Source organism: Sitophilus oryzae, unplaced genomic scaffold (genome assembly GCF_002938485.1).
Source record: "Sitophilus oryzae breed Bouriz unplaced genomic scaffold, Soryzae_2.0 scaffold_170_pilon_pilon, whole genome shotgun sequence".
In the NCBI taxonomy this organism is placed as follows: Eukaryota; Metazoa; Arthropoda; class Insecta; order Coleoptera; family Curculionidae; genus Sitophilus; species Sitophilus oryzae.
Window position 1 is genome coordinate 662380 of NW_022146402.1, and position 21113 is coordinate 683492.

General features: G+C 32.0%; 1 protein-coding gene across 2 annotated transcripts; it reads right to left on the minus strand.

Moving 5' to 3' along the window:
- Nucleotides 1-1397: 1397 nt before the first annotated feature.
- Nucleotides 1398-21033, minus strand: LOC115881241 (ADP-ribosylation factor GTPase-activating protein 2). 2 transcript variants are annotated; one of them, XM_030898657.1, is made up of 11 exons: nucleotides 20838-21033; nucleotides 20349-20540; nucleotides 20154-20282; nucleotides 19907-19975; nucleotides 16506-16607; nucleotides 16342-16440; nucleotides 16023-16207; nucleotides 11149-11284; nucleotides 8468-8809; nucleotides 5415-5597; nucleotides 1398-1893 (listed from the first exon to the last, which is right to left on the minus strand). In XM_030898657.1, the coding sequence occupies exons 1-11, from the start codon at nucleotides 20907-20909 to the stop codon at nucleotides 1876-1878; spliced, it is 1527 nt and encodes a 508-aa protein (XP_030754517.1). In that variant the 5' UTR covers nucleotides 20910-21033; the 3' UTR covers nucleotides 1398-1875. The 2 variants fall into 2 exon arrangements, with proteins under 2 accessions (XP_030754517.1, XP_030754518.1); XM_030898658.1 differs by lacking the exon at nucleotides 19907-19975.
- Nucleotides 21034-21113: the final 80 nt, after the last annotated feature.

Sequence of the window (21113 nt, forward strand, 5' to 3'; positions counted from 1 at the left end):
AAGAGCTAGCAACGTTTTCGAGAAAGTATTTTAAGAAAGCTGACTCTGTGATTTATCTTTTACTATGCTCTCTGGAACTGCTTGCGGCCCATTTCTGCCGATACTCGTTGCGTTCACTACTGCGCATCGGAAGAAGATCATATTTTTTTATTGAGTCCGTAAAATGCTAGTATTGAATATAAATCGAACAAGTCTCCATAGCGCAGCGCGTAGAGTTTCCGACTATGAACCGATGATCCAGAGTTCGAAACCGGATCACAACTTTTTTATTTTATTTTCGTTTATATTCTGATAGTAAAGTATTAAATATTTGCTTTTTTTGAATCACCAGAATTATTTAATACTTTACTATCAGAATATAAACGAAAATAAAATAAAAAAGTTTTTGCCCTGACCCGGTCTTGAACTCTCGACTCCTCGCTTGATAGGCGGAACCTCTACGCGCTGAGCTATGGAGACTCCGTCGATTTATATTCAGTACTAGAATTTAAAGGACTAATAAAAATATAGGATCTTCTTTCAATGCGCAGTAGGGAACGCAACGTTTATCGGCAGCCAGACGGGCCGCATAATAATTATATTACTATTAATATTTTATATTACACTCTATTATTTCTATTCCATAGGTAATGAAAAGGGTTGTGGGCACTTGCATCAAACTCGGAAAATCGGCGACTGGATGTGATAATGTAAACTTACACAGTTTCTTTTTTTCGCCCGTAGTTTTAGAAGAGCTTCGCAGTACAAGAGAGCATGGTAAACGATATATTAAAGGGCCAGTTTTCTTAAAATACTTGTTTTCCCGACGTTGCTATAAGCTTTGTAACGTACTATAAGCTTTTTAAAGATTATGGAACACTATAAGGGACAATCACTTTTCGTATTTTTTTCGCAACTGTTATATTACACTCTATTATTTCTATTCCATAGGTAATGAAAAGGGTTGTGGGCACCTGCATCAAACTCGGAAAATCGGCCACTGGATGTGTGGCGGGGAATTACCTACATCCGTTTCATCCAGAATGTATATAGATTATGGCAGTGAGTAACAGAGGAGAATCAGCACCACGTAAAGTGGAAATAATTTCTTTATTTAAATATCGTTTATACTAAATTGTTGTAATATATATTAAACTTCATTAGTGTTCATTAATTGTAACAGAAATTAAACCAAATAAAACATAAATAATCTTTTATTCATCCTAAAATATGTAGTTTTGGTCTGCAAAACAAAAATATGATGGATTCAGTGAACAGAGTATTTATAACCATAAACAAAGTACAAATAGCAAAATAAGGCCAAACCCCTACATGTATACTATTTATGCATGTTACGCATTAATTTAGCAGTAAAATCAAAGCAAAAGTTATGTCAAAAAAATCAAAAACATTTTAAATATGGTTTATACATTTATTTTAAATCAAAGTAATTTTTATAAAGCATTTTATGTACACGATATCTTTAAGCTAGGTATACATCAACTAAATTGCCTACATTATGTTTCATTCGCCCCTTCTCAGTAATTACATATTTATATATAGATAAAATGTAATTATAAATGCAACAGTGCTAACTTATCTTAATTATAGCAAAATAAAATATTATTGAAATGAGGACAATTAAATATTTCTTGTATCATGAATCAGTACACAAAGTTTATGAAAGTGGTTTCATATTTTTTCATTACCTGTTTTTTTTACTGTATAAAATATTACACTAACGAAGAAAAATAAAATGTATGTATTTTATATGATCGAGATAATACAATAATCATATGAAATCAATAAACGTAATTTTTATGCGCAGAATCATATTCATTTCTATAACAATCTTACAATATCTACACAAATTTTCAGCGAACTTTAAACATTTTGCTAGTAGCCATAACGATCCTGAAACAAATATTCTAATTAATACGCATGAATAGATATAAACAATGAAGCAATAATTCACTTGGTTTATTTAAAAAAATATAATTATTTTTTGTACAACAATATGAAGTATACAACTTCTCATCTACAAGGTGTTTTAAAAAACAAGTGTCATCTTTCATGGGGAGATTCCTCACGTAAAAATAAGATAATTTTTTCATATCAACATATGTAGGTCTAATTCTACTTTTTTCATAGATGCAGAAGAATCGGACCTATGTTGGTAATCTGTGTGTAAGTGTCTTCTTCCACAATTACGTAAAACTATACAGAAAAATTTATCATAAGACTGTAAGAGCCGCTAAGGATTATTATAATAGGAGAATCGCCAATTCTGGTAATGTTGCTAAAGAAACATGGTATATTGTGAATGATTTGAGAAACAAAGCTTCTTCGTCTAGAAATATCTCTACCTCACCTGAGAACCTTAACGATTACTTTGTAAATGTAGCGAAAAATTTAACTAATATCATATGTCCTTCTCATGATCCACTTTCATATCTCTCTAATGATAATGTAAACTTACACAGTTTCTTTTTTTCGCCCGTAGTTTTAGAAGAGCTTCGCAGTACAATTAATACCATCAAAAATAAATCCTCATCTGGGACCGACGGGCTAACTTTAAAAATGTTTTCGAATCTGCCAGAAAGCACTCTGAATCACCTAACTACTTTAATAAACATGCCAATCCAAAATGGTATTTTTCCAAAATGTCTTAAGACGGCAATAATCATTCCTCTGCATAAAGGAGGAGACAAAGATCAAGCTTCTAACTATCGCCTAATTGGACTTCTTTCAACGCTATCTAAGATCATAGAAAGGTTGGTATCTTTTCTGTTTAAGTACAAAATACTTACTGAACATCAATTTGGATTTCTAAGCAATAAGTCCACAAATGACGCTATGTTTTGCCTACTTAATAAAGTTTACTCCAGCCTAAATAACCATCATTCTACAGCAACAATTTTCTGCGATTTTTCTAAGGCGTTCGACTGTGTAAATCATAAAATCCTAATTAATAAACTGCAGCTCTATGGGTTCAGGGGGAAGATCTCTCGAATGGTTTAAGTCATATCTGAGCAACAGAAGTCAACTTATGAGGGTGGATATCACGTTGTCTTCTAGCAAGCCAATAGAATGTGGAGTACCACAAGGCTCAGTACTAGGCCCTATTTTGTTTCTTCTTTTTATTAACGACATTGCTAACATAAACATCAGTGGTAAAATATGTCTTTTTGCGAACGACACTAGCTTCACTTGGAGCAACAATGACGTCACGGCACTTCATAGGATTATATAAAATGACTTAATCACCATTAAATCTTGGTTCGATTCGAACCTCCTGAGTCTCAACATTTCGAAAACAAGCTTTGTCGTATAAAATCTCGCTGCAGCCTTTTGTACTTAACAACACCACAATTGACGTATAATCTGTAAAATTATTAGGGCTTGTTGTAGACAATTCTCTGAAATGGGACTGGCATATCGACGCTTTATCGAAAAAATTAAGCTCTGCCTGTTTTGCATTAAGATCTGTTTCTAAGGAGCTTAACTTTTCAGTGGCTAGAACTGTTTATTATGCACTTTTTGAGTCGCACCTCAGATATGCCCTTCCATTCTGAGGTACGTGTTGTGCGACTCAATTTGACCGCATTTTCTAGCTCCAGAAGAGAGCTGTTCGATATTCACTGGGACCATGGCTGGGAAACTTAAATGGAAATGACAGTTCATTAAAAATAGTTTTTCCTCCAAGATGCAGAGGCGCAAAATATTAAAACTGTCAATATTAACAATGCAAATGTCAATATCTGACAACAATAAAATTTGATTTTTAACTGTCACTCAGAGACGCTTTTGTTGTGATTTTACGGTTTGATTTCGTTTTGATTTGTCGAATTATTGTAAAATGAAATTCCTTCAGATTTTTTGCCAGTATTCTGTTTTAGACAATGTTTTTTAAAAATGGTGGGACAATTTGTGTTTTGTAATAACTCTTAATTATTTTTTATCATGGAGTTTAATTGTTGTACACCTGGTTTCCGAAGGATACAATGGTAAGTAAATTAAACATATCTACTTACAGTTATAGATTTTTTAAATTAGTACTGCTAATAAATGCTACTTGCAGAGCAGTTTTTTAATTTTTTTTACGGTGCATGTAAGGATTTTATATTAGCATGATCAGCAGATGATTACATCTGATTTAATTTGTTTTTATTATTTCAGGTCCCAAACGGAAACAAACTGGGAATCTTGCCTACACCAAAATTATATACCTAGCCGTTTCCAATTCACTTCAAAGGGAGGAAAATTATGTAAAACTGCCTGCTATTTGCTGAAAACCGCCAAAGATTAAATTATAACTGTAACAACTTAATATACACTATTTCTAGTATTTTTAATATATTTTTTAATTAATATCCGACATATAAGAACACTTTGTATGCTTTTAATTCAGTTGATTTATCGTTTATAATATGTTCGACCTAATTAAAAGCACACAAAGTGTTCTTACATGTATGTCTAAATTTATTTTAAATTAACTAAAACAACCCCCCTTCCCCGCACCCCTCTCTTCCATTAGTATTTCTTCCTCCATCTACCAGAGGCGCCCTTGTATAATAAAATTGAAATGTATTATAAGTTGCCTATCTATTTAATAGTATAAGTCTTTTATCTATGACTGGGACTAAACAGCAGAACTCATTGCCAGGACTTTTTTAAAAAAATACAAATATTAACTCTTCCTTCCTTATTTATATTTGAATCAATTTGCCTAATATGTAAGCATGTATCAGCTTCTCAAGAAAGGCCACTCACACTTATCCACTCAGGAACGCGGAGCAAGATCTTTATCTAGCTACCCCACGCTCAGAGTTAGTTAAAAGTTCAATATTATACAACTCGAAAAAAATGCACAATCACCTGCCATTTGAAATCAAATCCATGTTAAAAGTTCAATATTATACAACTCGAAAAAAATGCACAATCACCTGCCATTTGAAATCAAATCCATAACATCATTTTCTTCATTTCGCAAAGCATTGAAATCTTATTTACTAAACAAAGCTTTCTAGGCCGTAAATTACTTATATTTTGATAATCGAATTTGATCTTGTAAACACTGATCTAATGTTTGCTATTACTATATAGACCAATGACATCGAAATAAATTTATTTAGAGGTCATTGATATTTACTATAAACTTACTAAATATTTTTGAATCTTATTTTTTTTTATTCTTTCACATTGTAAACATTTATAAATGTTTATTTTAAACAATAAGACTGACAATGTAATTTGTATGTTTTGTATTCTCTTTTGTTTGTTTGTTTGTTTACTTTGATTGTTTACCTTACCTTTGTCTACAAATTGTAAACTTTTTTGACAATAAAGGCATTTATTTATTTAATCATTTAAAAATAAATCTTTTTTTTACGAGAGGAATCTCCCCAAAAGAGATGACACATTAATAGTATTACCTGTATCGAAGACATCAGTCCATTGGCAAGAGACCCAATTTTTCCGGCAACCCGAGTCACGCCTTGACGCACGCTTTCTTTCACATCTTCTAAATCATAGGCGGGGAGATTTGACGGTCCAAGACCTCGTCGAGCATCTTCATCTCGACCGAAAAATTCTGCCGATGAAATACTATTTGATCCCTGAAAATTACAGGATGCGTAGTGACATAATATCGTTAAGCAGATAAATCTATTGCATTTGCAATTCAATATAAGACCACCAATAAGTCTATATTTGGTGGTCTGTTGCTTATGCATTTCGATATTAGACCTCATTTCTTTAAATTAATTTGTTAATAATTCTCTATAGAGTTTTACGTTTTATTTTTAATTTAATAACTAATATTTTAGTGATTAATTGAGTTATTTGTTTTATAGCTTATTTTACTTATTACATATTGGCAAAAACTAGACCATTATAAAGATCATTATAAGCGTTATTATGAGTTATTTATTTATTGATGTGCATCTTACAACGCCATAAGTCCTAATAATAAATAAGAGGATGCTATTAATGCAGAAACTAATAATCAAGGAATTTAGTAAAAACTAACTTTGAAAGTGGTATAATGTGCTTATCAATCAAACTTACTTTTCTGACTGCAGTCAAGGGTAATAAAAGACTTTTATTGTCACGTTCTGGTTCAAAATAGTTTAAAAAAAAAAACAAGAAAGCTACAAGTTCTTTGCTTCGACTGTTTAAATGCTTCGGCATATTTTCAACACACAATTTCAAGAAATGCAATACAAAAACTCGAAAATTTAGTTCTTAAAAAAACTGTTTGTGCTTAAAACTGCAATTTTTAAAAAAAGACTATGAAAATAGGCAAAAAAAACGAGAATTACTCGCGAAGATTCAACAACAACATGATAATATACAAAATAATGACTGACATTAGGATAATTGTCAAATAATAAAGGACAACATTGCTGAACACGGCGTAATGTGACCAACACAGCGATAATAAAATTCGGTTTAAAATAATTTTTGCAGCTTTAATCTAAATAAAATATCTGTTACAATCATTTTTTGCTCTATAAAGTAAAAAGAAGAGCTGCTCGGTATCTTAAATTATACAACAAATTTAAACATTTTTGCCAAAATTTAATTTAGTCAGGTTTATAAACTTTAGTGCCAATGTCGATATGATTGATGACGTGCATCGAAAAATATTTTGGATTACAATATAGGAAAATCAATAAAATTGGCGTGCACGTCATCAAAATATGTAACTACTGCCGGGACAACAACAAACTGTGACGCCGGCAATAATTAAAGAATCTGCTAGGCAAACCAAATTGTACATATTAGCAGTGTTGCCACATCAGCATACGTATTTGTCTTCAGTTGAACGGCGGAAGTATGTAATGCCTAGCTATAGGTCAGCTAACGGTCGCTTCGGGATCGAGATATACCAGGTTCGAATCCAACAAATATAGATTTTTTTTTATTTTTCTACAGGCGTACCTACCCTATATCATATATACTTACGTAGATGCTTAAACGCCATACGATTAGCATTAAAAACGATATCTCGACATGCCATTTCCAAACCTTCTTTATTGCACTTATGACACGTTCAATAGGTTTGTCTTTTCCGATGACATCGCATGCGCATTAAAAGTTGCATGTATTTCCAAATATGGAAACCAACGAAACCAACTTCTCATATCTCGTCATCATATTGTCATAATCTTGTTATAATATGTCATAATCTTACTTCCATTGTGTAACGACGATTGTTTTTTGCGTTTTTTATTTTAAAAATTGAATTAATTACTCTTTTATCGATCGCTTTTATATAGCCAAGGATGCAAGTGTGTTCAGTGAGAAGTTAATTTTAAATTTGTGCAATAATTATATTTCTATTTTTTTCGTTGGTCTTCTTAAATACTCGTAGAAATGACTAGAAAGTGTTTGGTGTGTGGAAGTTCTAATATAAAGGTCCCCGAATTATCTTTTCACAGGCAAATAAAGTATTTAGTTGTTTTTTATTTATATTAAACCACACGCATACTTTCTGGTTAAATTTTCTAAGAATATTGATATTTGTACGGAGTGGCTAAATGTATTTTTTAAATAATTTAATTTTTTGTGGCAGTAAACATTCAATTTATTGTTCAAATATATGCATTACAAATTAAATTTTGAAAATTAATTTTCTGGCGCGAGGACGTTAGCTCCTCGACAAGGATAAATAGAGTAGAAGCATTGCGTGTACAACAAAGAGAGAAGATAAATGTAAATTGTTGATATGTTTGCGACAGTTTCCATAGTGAGGTACTTATCCACGTAAGTATATACGATCCAGGGTAATAGCGTGTTTTGATTGCTTTTTTGATTTTGTTTAAATCCCAAGAAATCTACGATGTGTGTGTCGCCATGTTTAAAAACAAATCTACCCCGACGTTGTTAAATGTAAAAGAAGAAATATGTAAAATTTGGTTTGCATATTTTTTTCACTTATTTTTGACATATTTCAGCCATTCCTGGTAGGTAATAAAACTGTGGATAAACCAAAGAAAAATGTCAATGTTACATGAATTTCATAACTTATTCTTGAGTTATGTGAACCTATTTTTCTATGGATACTTATTATACGAAGGAAATGGTAAAGAGGCTTCTCAACATTTTCGATGTTTTGAACAATATTTATAAGCTGCCAAGTCGTAAATTATCAATTACTTATTGAAGAATTGATAAAAGAAGTAGTCTTCACTAAAGAACAAGAGAACCCACAAAATCACATTTTTTTCTATTTTTATTGACAGTTCGACAAGCAAAACGGTTCTTTAAGGTAGCCGTTTTCAAATCGCTTAGCGCAATCAGTAAAGACGCTAAGCGCGTCAGATGAGAATACCCAAATCGGTAATTAAGTGCGCACTAAGCGAAAATTAACGTCAGATACGCTGAGCGTCTAAAAGCGCTTAGCATTTTGTAAGTTACAGAATTCGGGCCCAGTGTTATTAATAAACGAATTATAAAGAATATGTATTGGTACAAAAAATACCTGAAATCTATTAAGAGTGGCTTTGGATTCGGCATCGGCCTCGCCGTTGTTGAAGAACTGCGCCGACGATATGGCCTTGGCGTTTCCAAACTTTCGCTGCGCCTCGTCGGACGACTGGGACGCGTCGGACTTGTAATTCTGACTCCGGCTCTTGCCAGCGATCGGTTCCAAGGCGGGGCGCCGTTCCCGTTCGGGCGGGTCGTCCACGATCACCCAGCTGTCTTTGTGATTGGAGCTGTACACGCCCGTTTCGTTGATGTAGTCGTCGAAGTAGTCGGGACCGTCGTTCAAGTTGAGGCGGCCCAGAGTGTCTAAGGTTTTTGAAGGCACTGATGGCTTTTCCTGAAAAAAAAATTGGAAACATTATTATTATAAAATATATTGAGTATGAATTGATAGAAGGCAATGAAAAAGCAAATGATCTAGCTAGAAAAGGAGCGAACATTCCACTAACTGGACCAGAACCGTTCTGTTTTCCAAACGGGAACCAACTGAAAGCGGAACTGAAGAATCTGGAAGACTCCATCCGTAATTTGGAATGGGTGTCCTTTAACGGTCTAAGACACTCGAAAAAGTTCCTCAGAACTTACGACCGAGAAAAATCAAAGGTTTTCCTTGATTGTCACGGGGTTTCTAACAGGACACTGTCTCCTCAACGAACCCCTCAGTAGGCTGAATCTGAGAAACAACGGCGAATGCAGATTTTGGGGGGAAAATGGGGAAACACCAGAACACCTTATCACTGAGTGCGCCGAGACGACGACCATTCGTGCCATGAACTTTGGTACGGCTGATGTCAAGGATGGAAAGCTGGCCTCTGTGGAGCCGTCTCAGATACTGGCTTTTGTTAAAGCCCTAAGACTGTATGATGAGTTATAACTCGTTATAACTCAAGAAAGGGGAACACACAATAGATCTGAAAGGTCGCGGTGATTAACTCCCCTCCTAAACATTCTACATTCTATTGAATTCATGAACCATTGAAAATAATTTGTCATGCGATATATGTCCAATATACGAAATTAAAAAGTCATCTTTATACAATAAAGATGATTTTTTAAGACGGCAATAGTGCGTCGGCCATCTGTAGCTCCTAGAATAGAAAACTTGGGAATTTTGTTTAAGTGCAAACCTAAAGTATGTACTAGAATGCATTTTAGGAAAATATTTTCGATTCTACGGGGTGGCTCAAAAAAGTGTGAGTGGATCGGGCTGATTTTTTTAAACGGAACACCCCGTATACTATTGCATTTTTGGGTTCCTTTCAGATCACTTTACATAATCCTATGATATGGGTAAATATGTTTCGATAGTTTCAGAGATATTAATAAATAAATAAAAAATATATATGCTAAACGCTTTAACAGTCCTGATATCAAAACTATATTGGGTATTTACTATAGATGGTCTGTACTTACTTTCCTATAAATATCGTAATGTTAAATCATAAAGGATGTTCAAATTTATATACCAAACTTTCTAAAATATAAAATTTTTCTTCGTTTTTTTTAATGGAACACGCTGTATATAATTTTTAGTAGATGGATAATTAAATAATGACTTTGGAGTATTTCAAAATTTTTAACGGTTTCGCAGATATTCGCAGTTTTATATTTCAAGTAAATTGTTATCAAAGCCACCCAATGATTTTTCTCTTGTATTTTACCGTTAAAAAAGCCATATGAAATAATATTGCGAGTATCTGCGAAACCGTTAAACATTTTGAAATACTATAATTACCAAAAATGTTCATTTTTTAATTCTCCATCTAATAAAAAATAATATAAGGGTGTTCCATTTAAAAAACCAAGAAAAATTATTTTACATTTCAGAAAGTGTGGCGTAGAATTGTTGAAACACCCTGTATGGTTTAAGATTACAATATTTATAGCAAAGTAAGTATAGACCATCTAAAGTAAATACCTGATATAGTTTTGATTTCAGGAGTTCTTGTATTTGCAATTTTTTTTAAGAAAGGCTGAAAAATATATATTTTTTGTTTATTTTTTAATATCTCTGAAACTATCAAAATATATTTACTTATCTTAGGATATTTACTCATATCTTCGGAAAGCGATAAAAAAGGAAGTCAAAAAGGCAATAATATACAGGGTGTTCCATTAAAAAAAACATCCCGATCCACCCATACTCTTTTGAGCCATTCTGTAGATGTTAAAATATTTTCCTGAAATACATTCTAATACATACTTTGGGTTTGCACTTACACAAAATTTCTAACTTGTAAGGAGCTACAGATAACTCAAGGAGCTACAGATGCCCGGCGCACTATTGCCGGACCCCGTACACGGATTTCTGTTGACCAAAAATCTAGTTTTTATTTTGTCTCTCTGAATAACTCACTAAAACATGTTTTTTTTTATCTTATACACTTATCTTTGTTCTTTTTGTGTATTCTATTGTTATCTGATATTTAGGAATTGAAAGAAGAAACATTAAGATGGATTAAAAAAAATGACGATAGGCACGGAATTGAACAAAAAGTATTTCAAGCCAATCAATTGAATTGAATTACAAGTTGCCTATATACCAGTAATCTCTGCCCGACATCCAAAAGAAGACAGAAAATACGATTTGCTTGTGAATTAACATGAGAGACACAACTGTTATTGTCAGGAATGTCAGGGATCCTCCCGTTGGACAGACTATAATCTTAAACTTACTTGTTCAATAAATTGCATGTCTCCTAAAGCAGAGTGAGATACAGCTCCACGCGATGTCTTCGTAATTCCCATTCCCAGACGCTCGATTTGTGCTGCTTTCTCTGAAGTGACATTTTTGCCTGTTTCTTCTCGTTCTCTGTAAAAAAGATACTTAATCTATTAATCTACCTTATATTACCTTAGGGCACAAACATAGTGAGGCATCTCGATGCGATGCTCGCCAAGATGCTGGCCGCGCTGCTCGCCAAGATGCTGGCCGCGCTGCTCGCCAGGATGGTAGCCGCGATGCATCCTACGCGCACTGTTTTAAAACGGCGAATAGGTGCGCGTAGGCATACTGAAGCATTTACCATCGCCGTTTTATTAAACACCAGTTTATATAAAGTAGTTATTAATTAATTAATTAGTACAGGCCCTTGTTGCATTTCAGTTGATTTCAACAAATTTCGACCGCAGCGCTACAACGGCTAAAATCAGATAGGCCCTACCTATTTCACGTCGCCGTCATGTTGATCGCATAAAATAATATTGATATCGTGGTTTGGTTATAATATTTAAGTATTTTAGTTTTTTGCTAGTGCAGTTATTTATACAAAAACGAGATAAAACACTCAGGTACGAGGTTTGTGTGATGTAACGCTGTTTCGGGTAATAAAAAATAAATGAAAAAGAATTCGAACTAGGCGTCGTGCTGTGTTGTGACAATTTCAAATGTTAATAAAATTGCCGAAAAAATGTTAACGCGTAAAGGAGAGCGTACTTAGGGCGTTGTTGGGTGCAATTACATACATTCAACAACTCAACTTTCCCGGATATTCAACTTTCCCGAAACAAAATTTTATAGCTTCATAGTTTCTCACACCAATCAAAAGCAAAAATGGATTCAAGCATTTCGACGAAACAATTGAGTAAACAAAGTGCTCGTTACATCATCAAATAATTAAAAAGACATATACTATGAGAGGATAAAATATAATTTGCAATATTAATGGTATACTTTTTTTTAATCAACTAGCGATTAAAGTACTTGCTATAAATAAATAAAGTCCATAAACTAATTTCGATTTTGAAAATAGCTACTGTCATTAGAAACTTGCCATGACGACATCAACCCTCTTTGTTGCCATTTTATTGAAAAATTGCTCTTTATTCAAAATCTGAGCTAGATAGGTATATGATAGCCTAATAATAGTTTGAAAGAGCATTTGAATCTGTTTCGATTTATTTAAAAAAATACAGGTTGTCGTATTTGAAATAACAAGGTTTTTATGTAAAATAAATATTTAAAATAAATCAATTTTTGGTACCCCTTTATAAATTTAAAGGAGCAAATACAATTTTTGAGTAAAGTTTATTTCTCTATCTTTAAACTCAGCACAATAATTAATTCTAAAAAGTAATACACAGGGTGTTGATAATCTATTCCATTGTGGCATGCATATTTAAATATCTTTAAATATCTCAAAAACCAAAGCTTGTAAACATATTAATATATAATAACTCTTATAATAAATGCCTTATTTTGTGTCCTAGGCTCCAAATATGAAATAAAATACCGGGTGTTCCATAAGAAAAAATATAACTTTGGTGTAAATCTTAGTTCTGACATATCCTGTACATTTCAAAATAATTTTAAATTATGCACATGGTCTTCCCACATATGCCCATAAAATATCTACATTCTTCCGTTTTCGTATCAACCGAGGCGAATGAATTGCGCCACTCTGTATATAGGTGTTCCATTTAAAAAATATTCGCGATCCACTCACACTTTTTTGAGCCACCCTTTAGAAGTTCAAATATTTTCCTCAAATATGTCCTAATACATCAAATCAAATCAAATAAAATCTTATTATTAGGCCCAATATAAAAAATATACAAAATACAAACCATACTTTAGCTGACTAATAGCCTAATAGCCTAATAAGGAATGCACCGCGATTATAAAACCGATTCACTGATTGCCAAAGGCATCAGTGTGGCACACTCCCTGTAAAAAATAACTAAACAGAATTTAATTTTCAATACAATAATATACCAACAACAAACAAACCCGTAAGAAAAACAGAGGACCACCGGCAAAGCAAAAAGAAACCCCGAGCGCACAGAACAAAGCGTCCGCAAGACAATTTAGCAATGTTAAAAAGTATATAAATACAATTTCAACACATACACAAATATTTTCCAAAATTGTAAAGCTGAGCAGTGAGCCAGTCAAAACCATATCAAATTAAAGGCCCGTTGACCACAGTTTGCCAAAATTATTCTTAACATATTTATTAAAATAATGTGATTTAAAGCATTTAACACTGATTGGAATACATACTTTATGTCTGGACTACAAAATTCATAAGTTTTTTTATTATAGGAGCTGCAGATGTCTGACGCACTATTGCCGGACCCTGTAGAATCAAGGTGATTACATTGTTGGTAATAAATTAAATACTAGTATTGTGAACATTTTATTCCACCCGACTCTAGTTCGACATATGCTCAACGAATTGTGATCCTAAACCGACCAATCAAACGTAAAGTTTCAGGCATTTCCTAGGAAGCATCGCGCTGAACATATAGGTGCGTGGCGAGGTGCGAGGCTCCAGTATGTTTTGACGCATAAATTTGTACATGTTTGATTCAGCATCGCCGGATGGCGAGGAGAATGGCGCGCATCGCGTCGAGGTGAAATGCCCTGCACTATGTTTGCACGATAGTCGCGATGCATCCTACGCGCACTTATTCGCCGTTTTAAAACAGTGCGCGGCCAGCATCCTGGCGAGCATCGCATCGAGATGCCTCACTATGTTTGTGCCCTTATATAGGTCTGAGAATAGTTTGTTATCTATTTTTTCACTATAAGTATTATTGTTTTTTTATGAAACCTCCTTATAAACTGTACAGTGTGAGTCAACGATAGAGTAAAGTCCATTATCTCATTTGTTACGAGGTTTACAAAAAAATGTTCAATATAAAATTTATAGGGAAAGTTAAGATACACATTTTAAAATTATTTTAGAGTATACAAGGTGCTTCAAAAAAGTGTGGCGAATATAACATATGTTTTTTTAAAGGCAACACCCTATTTTTTATTTTATTTTTAGATTCTACGTAAAATTCCATAACTTTTTTATATATAATGTTATATCCTAAAATCAATAGTTTTTGTAATATTTCAATTTGTTTAAACAAATGTTAAATTGCAGTGTGGTAAAAAATTGTCAGTGATGCCATGATTTCTGAAGTTGGAGAACCAAAATTTTGTAGGACAGCTTTATAGAGATAAAAAAAAGATATATCTAAAGATATTTTAGTTAAATGATACGGGGTGTTCAAAATATATTTATGAATTTCAACTACTTAAAATTAAAAAATCTCAAATTTTTTAAATGGTACACCCTATATATTATCATTTTTTCTGATAGATTTTACAAAACTCTTCAACTTTTATTAAGTATATCATATACCGATTTTTAATAGTTTGCGATTTATTCCAATTTTGTTCTATTTTTACCCATATTTTTAATACATTTACGCACGCTATAAAATCATAGTTGACATGACAAAACAAAACTATTTATTACTTATCTTCAACAAGTAGCTTAATAGTTAGTTATAATTGCTGGTTTTAGTTAAAATTATTTAGTTAAAATTAAATAAACTAAAATCGCAGTCCTGAATTTCTTGGTGTAGGTATTTCTATATTATGAAAGGTGACACTTGGATTTTCCGTCGGGGCGAATAGCCACAGATTAGAGTAATACTAGATTATCTAATTGTTGAAGACTACTGATATAGGAATTTTCTTCGACATACAGTAAAGTTTTTTTTCTCGTAGTAACTGGTTTATAATTCATTTCGTAAAGCCAATATTACTACTGCCACGAAACCGTCCCATTACACACTGAATATGTTTTCTAGATAATCTACATCTACTCTTATAGTACTTAGCAAAGTACTGTATAATATATAGTAATGAACCAAAAAATATGGTTTTTCTTGGATTGTTCGTGTATATCAGTCACATTGACTAATTCATTTCAGGAAAATATCTAACTATTATCTGTACCATTTATACTTATTACAATAAACTAAACTAAAATTCAAATTTTGTTCTTAACTTGCTTAACAGACATGAAATTTTGATAATTATTACTTTTTGTCATGGCAACTATGACGTTATAGCGTAATTGTATTAAAAATATGGGTAAAAATAAAAAAAAAATATATCGCAAACTATTAAAAATCGGTATATGACATGCTTAATAAAAGTTGAAGAGTTTTGTAAAATCTATGAGAAAAAATGATAATATATAGGGTGTACCATTTTAAAAATTTGAAATTTCTTAATTTTAAGTAGTTTAAATTCATAAATATATTTTGAACACCCTGTATTATCTAACTAAAATATCTTTACATAGTCTTTTTCTATGTCTATAAAATTTCCCTACCAAATTTTAGTTGTCCAACTTCAGAAACAATAGCATCACCTGACAATTTTTTACCACACTGCAATTTAACATTTGTTTAAACAAATTGAAATATTACAAAAACTATTGATTTTAGGCATATAACATTATAGATAAAAAAATTATGGAATTTTACGCAGAATATAAAAATAAAATAAAAATAGGGTGTTGCATTTAAAAAAACATATGTTATATTCGCCACACTTTTTTGAAGCACCCTGTATACTCTATAATAATTTTAAAATGTGCATCTTAACCGTCCCTATAACTTTTGATTTTACTCTATCGTTGACTCACCCTGTACAGTACAGTATTGTTATCTATTGTTCCTCTAATAAGATTGGCCTATACCAATCTTATGTGTATATATACATATTTACTACATTGTTTCTTTTATTTCAAAATACTCACCTATAGGCTAGCCTCAAAGCGGCTTCGGCACGTTCGGCATCTTCGCTCGCTCTTTGCGCTGCTTTTTCCGCCTCTTCGGCTCCTCGTCGACCTTCTTCGGCGGCTTGTTCGGCCGCCCGTTCTATAGCGGCGAAATCGGTTTTAACTTTGGTAGCTCCCAAACCAGGACCTTTTTTCGTCCCGAGCTGTAATAAACCCAACGCTTCAATGAAATGGGTATCAAATAAATCCAAAAATATTGTTATAAAGAGAGATAGAAATCTCTAAGTTAAGAAATATTTAACGTTAAATGATAAAAACAATTATTTCGTATACATACTGTAGCCTTTTTAGTGACCTTCCTTGCACCGATCGTTGACTTTCTTGGCTCTTGAATGTGTGAACTATCTTTGGGTTGAATATCTAGTTTTTCCTCCTCCTAAAATAGAATACAAGACTTTTAAGTAAAGGAGTATTATTAATAAGTACCATTAAATAAAATACCTTCTGTTCTTCATGAAAGTTGTGAGAAAATTCTTCCTGAGAAAAGAAATCGGTTGCTTGTTTCTCTACAACTTTTAGTTCTTTATCTTCACCAACATGCAACTAGAAAAATTAAAACCTTTTTTAAGTAATTTTGTAAAAAATGTATTTTCAACCTTTCATTTTGTTACACCAACACAATTTCTTAATAATGAAGTAACAAAAATTATTTTCTAAAGAGTTAAACACTATGAGTTTTTTTTTTATTAATCTAGAATCTAAAATGAGAAACTCCTATAAAAAGATCTTAGTAAGTGTAGACCAGTGGTGGAAAACCTATTACCTGTAGCTCAGACATTAACCCACGCAAGATTTTTAACTGACACACAATTGCTGGGCAACCATTTATTTGCGCGGATTTATTTAGATTTTCTAATTTGTGTAAATAATTTACATTTTATTTGTATTTTTTCAAGTACCAGTACGAGAGCTAGCAACGTCGGTAAAACAAGTATTTTAAGACGTCTGGCTCTTTGATATATCTTTTACTATGCTCTCTAGAACAGCATGCGGCCCGTCTGACTGCCGGTAAACGTTCCCTACTGCGCATTGAAAGAAGATCCTATATTTTTATTAGTCCTTTAAATTCTAGTACTGAATATAAACCGAACATGTCTCCATAACGCAGGGCGTAGAGTTTCCGACCACGAACCGATGATTCAGAGTTCGAATCAGGACAAATACTTTTTTATTTTATTTTCGTTTATATTCTGATAGCAAAGTATTAAATATTTGTTTTTCTTTAATTACCAGAATTATTTAATACTTTACTAACAGAATATAGGTGCCCGGTGGCGTAGAGGTACAGGCTCTCGTCACCAATCTCAAGGTGTGGGTTCGATTTCCACATCCGGCATTTCATCAGCCGACTATTTTTATTAAAATAAAAATAGTTTGGGTACCTAGGTCGACTCAGCCTTAAATGAGTACTTGGGATTCACAATCCTGAGGTAATAATAGGCGGTTGAAGCGTAGAGTGCTAGCCACATTACCTTCCTTGTATACCGAACAGCTCTAGTATAGCAAGCTGTACCTTGCTACTCCCAAAGCGTTAAACGCTATATACGGGAGCTATTATTATATTACTAACAGAATATAAACGAAAATAAAATAAAAAAGTCTTTGACCTGACCCGGATTAGAACTCTGAATCATCGGTTCGTAGTCGGAAACTCTACGCACTGCGCTCTGGAGACATGTTCGATTTATATTCAATACTAGAATTTATAGGACTAAATTAATAAAAAATATAGGATCTTCTTCTGATGCGCAGTAGTAAACGCAACAGGTATCGGCAGCCAGACGGGCCGCATGCTGCTCCAGAGAGCATAGTAAAAGATATATCAAAGAGCCAGACGTCTTAAAATACTTTCTCGAAAACGATGCTAGCTCTTGACACAAAAGTAATTTAAGTGCTGTCTACAGGGTGTTTCAAAAAACATGTGCCATCTCTAGTTGAGAGATTCCTCACGATTTATTTTTCATATCACCATAGATCCGATTCTGCTTTGTTTCAGGCACAGGAGGTTAAATCTTAATATTTTTTCGATTTATTATATTTTTCTCCCAAGCACTTTTAGCGATTTGAATGAAATTTTGAGGATAACAGTTACTATAAGTGCGACATATTTTAATGCTAAAAGTGTCGAGATATTATCCAGAGACATATCGTATGAGTTACTACTGGAATAATTTTCTAAAAAAAAGCATGTACGTCACTGACTTTTTTCTCTTGTTAGCGAATAGTGTAAGCCGTTTAATGCCGATTAAAAGTTCCCTTGATATTTTGTCGATTTCGGCCTCCTTGATGAGAAAAATGCAATTTTATTAATTTGCCTTGATCCAGTCTAATAGTAACTTTAAAAAAAATAATATCAATTAACTTGCAAAATTGTTGGTAAGATGTGAGGAAAGAAGTACTCATTGATTCCTTATCGAAAAATATGAAAAAAAGTTTCTACAAACAAGAATATGGAATGGTATGGTTTTAAAGTTACAGGATGTTAAAACTTTTTAAAATTAGGTCTTTTGTAATTATCTTAAATACCATTATTCTTTTATTTGAATTTGCTATAAGTTGGATTAATAGTAATAAAAACTAATAGTAATATTTTACTATAGTAGTAATGTTTAATAATAAATTAGATAAAATAAATAATTCATTAATTTAATTTTTATTTTAATTCTATTGTGATTAATAAAACTGCGTTTATCTCATCAAGGAGATCGAAATCGACAAAATACCAAAATACAACTTTTAAATGGCATTAAATGGTCTATACAATTTTGCTATCAAAAGAAAAAAGTCAGTAGCGCACATGTTTTTTTCTTTTTCAAAAATATTTCAGCGATACCCCATATGAATCTGTCGACACTTTTTAGCATTAAAATATGTAGTATTTATAGTAATTTTTAGCCTCAAAATTTCATTCCAATCACTAAAAGCTCTTGGAAGAAAATTATAATAAATCGAAGAAATATTAAGACTTTAACACCCTGTAGCTACGAAACAAAGCAGAATCGGACCCATGTTGATGGGTCTACAAAATATCAAATAGTGTATAATTTTACAAACATTTTGTTTGTTAAAAAAATCGACAAATCGCACCCATTATGACGTTTAGTTTTAAAAATACTCAGTTAAAAATTTTTGAACTTAACTCTGGTGTAAATGGACATATTAGTGACCTACAAGCAAAATTTGACCATTTGATTAGCATTTTTTTTAGACTGTAAAGTAGTATCAAACAACTACAATCCAGTCCTTTTATATGGCACTAAAACCATCCAATATAAGGTTATAACTGATAAAGCTAAGCTCATGCAAACTATAAAAATAGCAATAACAAATTAATTCTGTGAACTGATATCAAATATAATTGGAATGAGTAAAAATTTTTAAATTTATAATGAATAATGGTGGCAATTCATTTTTTTTATGATTTTGTACTATGAATAATGCTATAAAATGGTATTTAGTATATCATCAGTGAAACGTGTTAACCTGCAACTCCATTTTTGACTTTAATTAAATAATACATTTCATACATAATTTTTGTTTTAAATTTTTAACGAAATATTGAGTTTTATTGGTACCCAAAAAATAGTATTGTTACCTCTTTATCATACTAGCACATGAATATACTTGCTACACATGTACATATTTTTTATACCGTTTCTTTTCTCTCCTGTAAAATTAGGTATAATGAAGTTTAGCAGTTTAACACATTTCATTGACGATATGTATGGGTGAAAGTTAAAAATATCACTTGAAAACTTTGTTATGTACTTGAAAATAAATGAAACAACAACATTAACACACAATTCAAAGAAAAATGGTATTATACGTATGTATATAATAACCTTAGCTTGTCTAGGACATATGAATTGGTTTAAAGTACAATGTTTACTAACATTTAAATTAAATTCACCCTAAAAATAAAAAATATTGATAGTAACAAAACAATTAAATAATAAAATAAAAGATATACCACCAATTTTAGAATATAACCAAATATTTGATAAATATCTTCTACAAAAAAAATATCTTTGATAAAATAAGAAATAAGTTAAAAATATTGTTTTAAATTGTTATTTTCAGACCAATTACCTCATTGTTTGTTTTTAATGAATTTAAGGCAGCTTGATGAAGTTTCTCTCGATATAACTGGGCAGCTCTGGAATTATACTTCTTTTGAGCATCTGTTGTATTGCAATTATGTTGTGAAAAAAACTGCATCTGAAATAAATAACAGTGAGCATTTATATTAGTAAAATTAAATTTTTAATACATTTGGAAACTTACAGCATTGTCATTACCACCCAACTGCATTTGACGTATTTGCACTCTAGTCCAATTTGTATCTAACTGTGTGGATCGAACAAAACTCAAATGGACTCCTAAAGCACGATGTGTAGCTGAACAATCCAAACAAATAAATATACCATAAGTAACGCTAGCCCATGTTGGATTTATAGCACCACAGTCAAAACATGCCTAAAATGATTTAATAGCTTTTTATAGTGTAATATTAACTTAAACTAATGTCATAAACAACATTTTAATTAAAATATACAAGTTATTACGAGTTTCAGCCAATATTATAGGGCATTCGTGAAAAAATGGTAATGTTAATAATCCGATGCTGGCATTTTTTAACGTTAAGGAAAATAGCCATTTATATTTGAGAATATCAATAAAAAAGAATAGTTCCCAATTTTAAAGTTGCAGGGGACACGTCATTAAAAATGTTATAACATATTTAATAAAATAACATTAAAAGATTCTACTCACTTTATTTCCCGAAATAGATTTTAACCTGTGAAACACAGTTGTTATATCTTCTTTAGATAATTGAGAATCCATTTCAGTATGTAATAAAACTATAGAAATTAACAAAAACTTATTATAAACGTTATAAACTTAAAATATTAGTGGACTTTTTACAAATAAAAAAGATAAGTCAAAAGTGACACATGACAATTTATTTACAACACATATGACAAATGACAAGCAAAATATTTCATTTCTCTCAGTACCAACCAAATAAATTTTTGAAAAGCACATCAT

Coding starts and splice junctions, on each gene's coding strand:
- LOC115881241 (XM_030898657.1), bottom strand. CDS start 20,909: ATGGATTCTCAATTATCTAAAGAAGATATAACAACTGTGTTTCACAGG. Junction 20,283..20,348: donor TGGGTGGTAATGACAATGCT/GTAAGTTTCCAA, acceptor TATTTATTTCAG/ATGCAGTTTTTTTCACAACA. Junction 16,441..16,505: donor ACTTTCATGAAGAACAGAAG/GTATTTTATTTA, acceptor ATTCTATTTTAG/GAGGAGGAAAAACTAGATAT.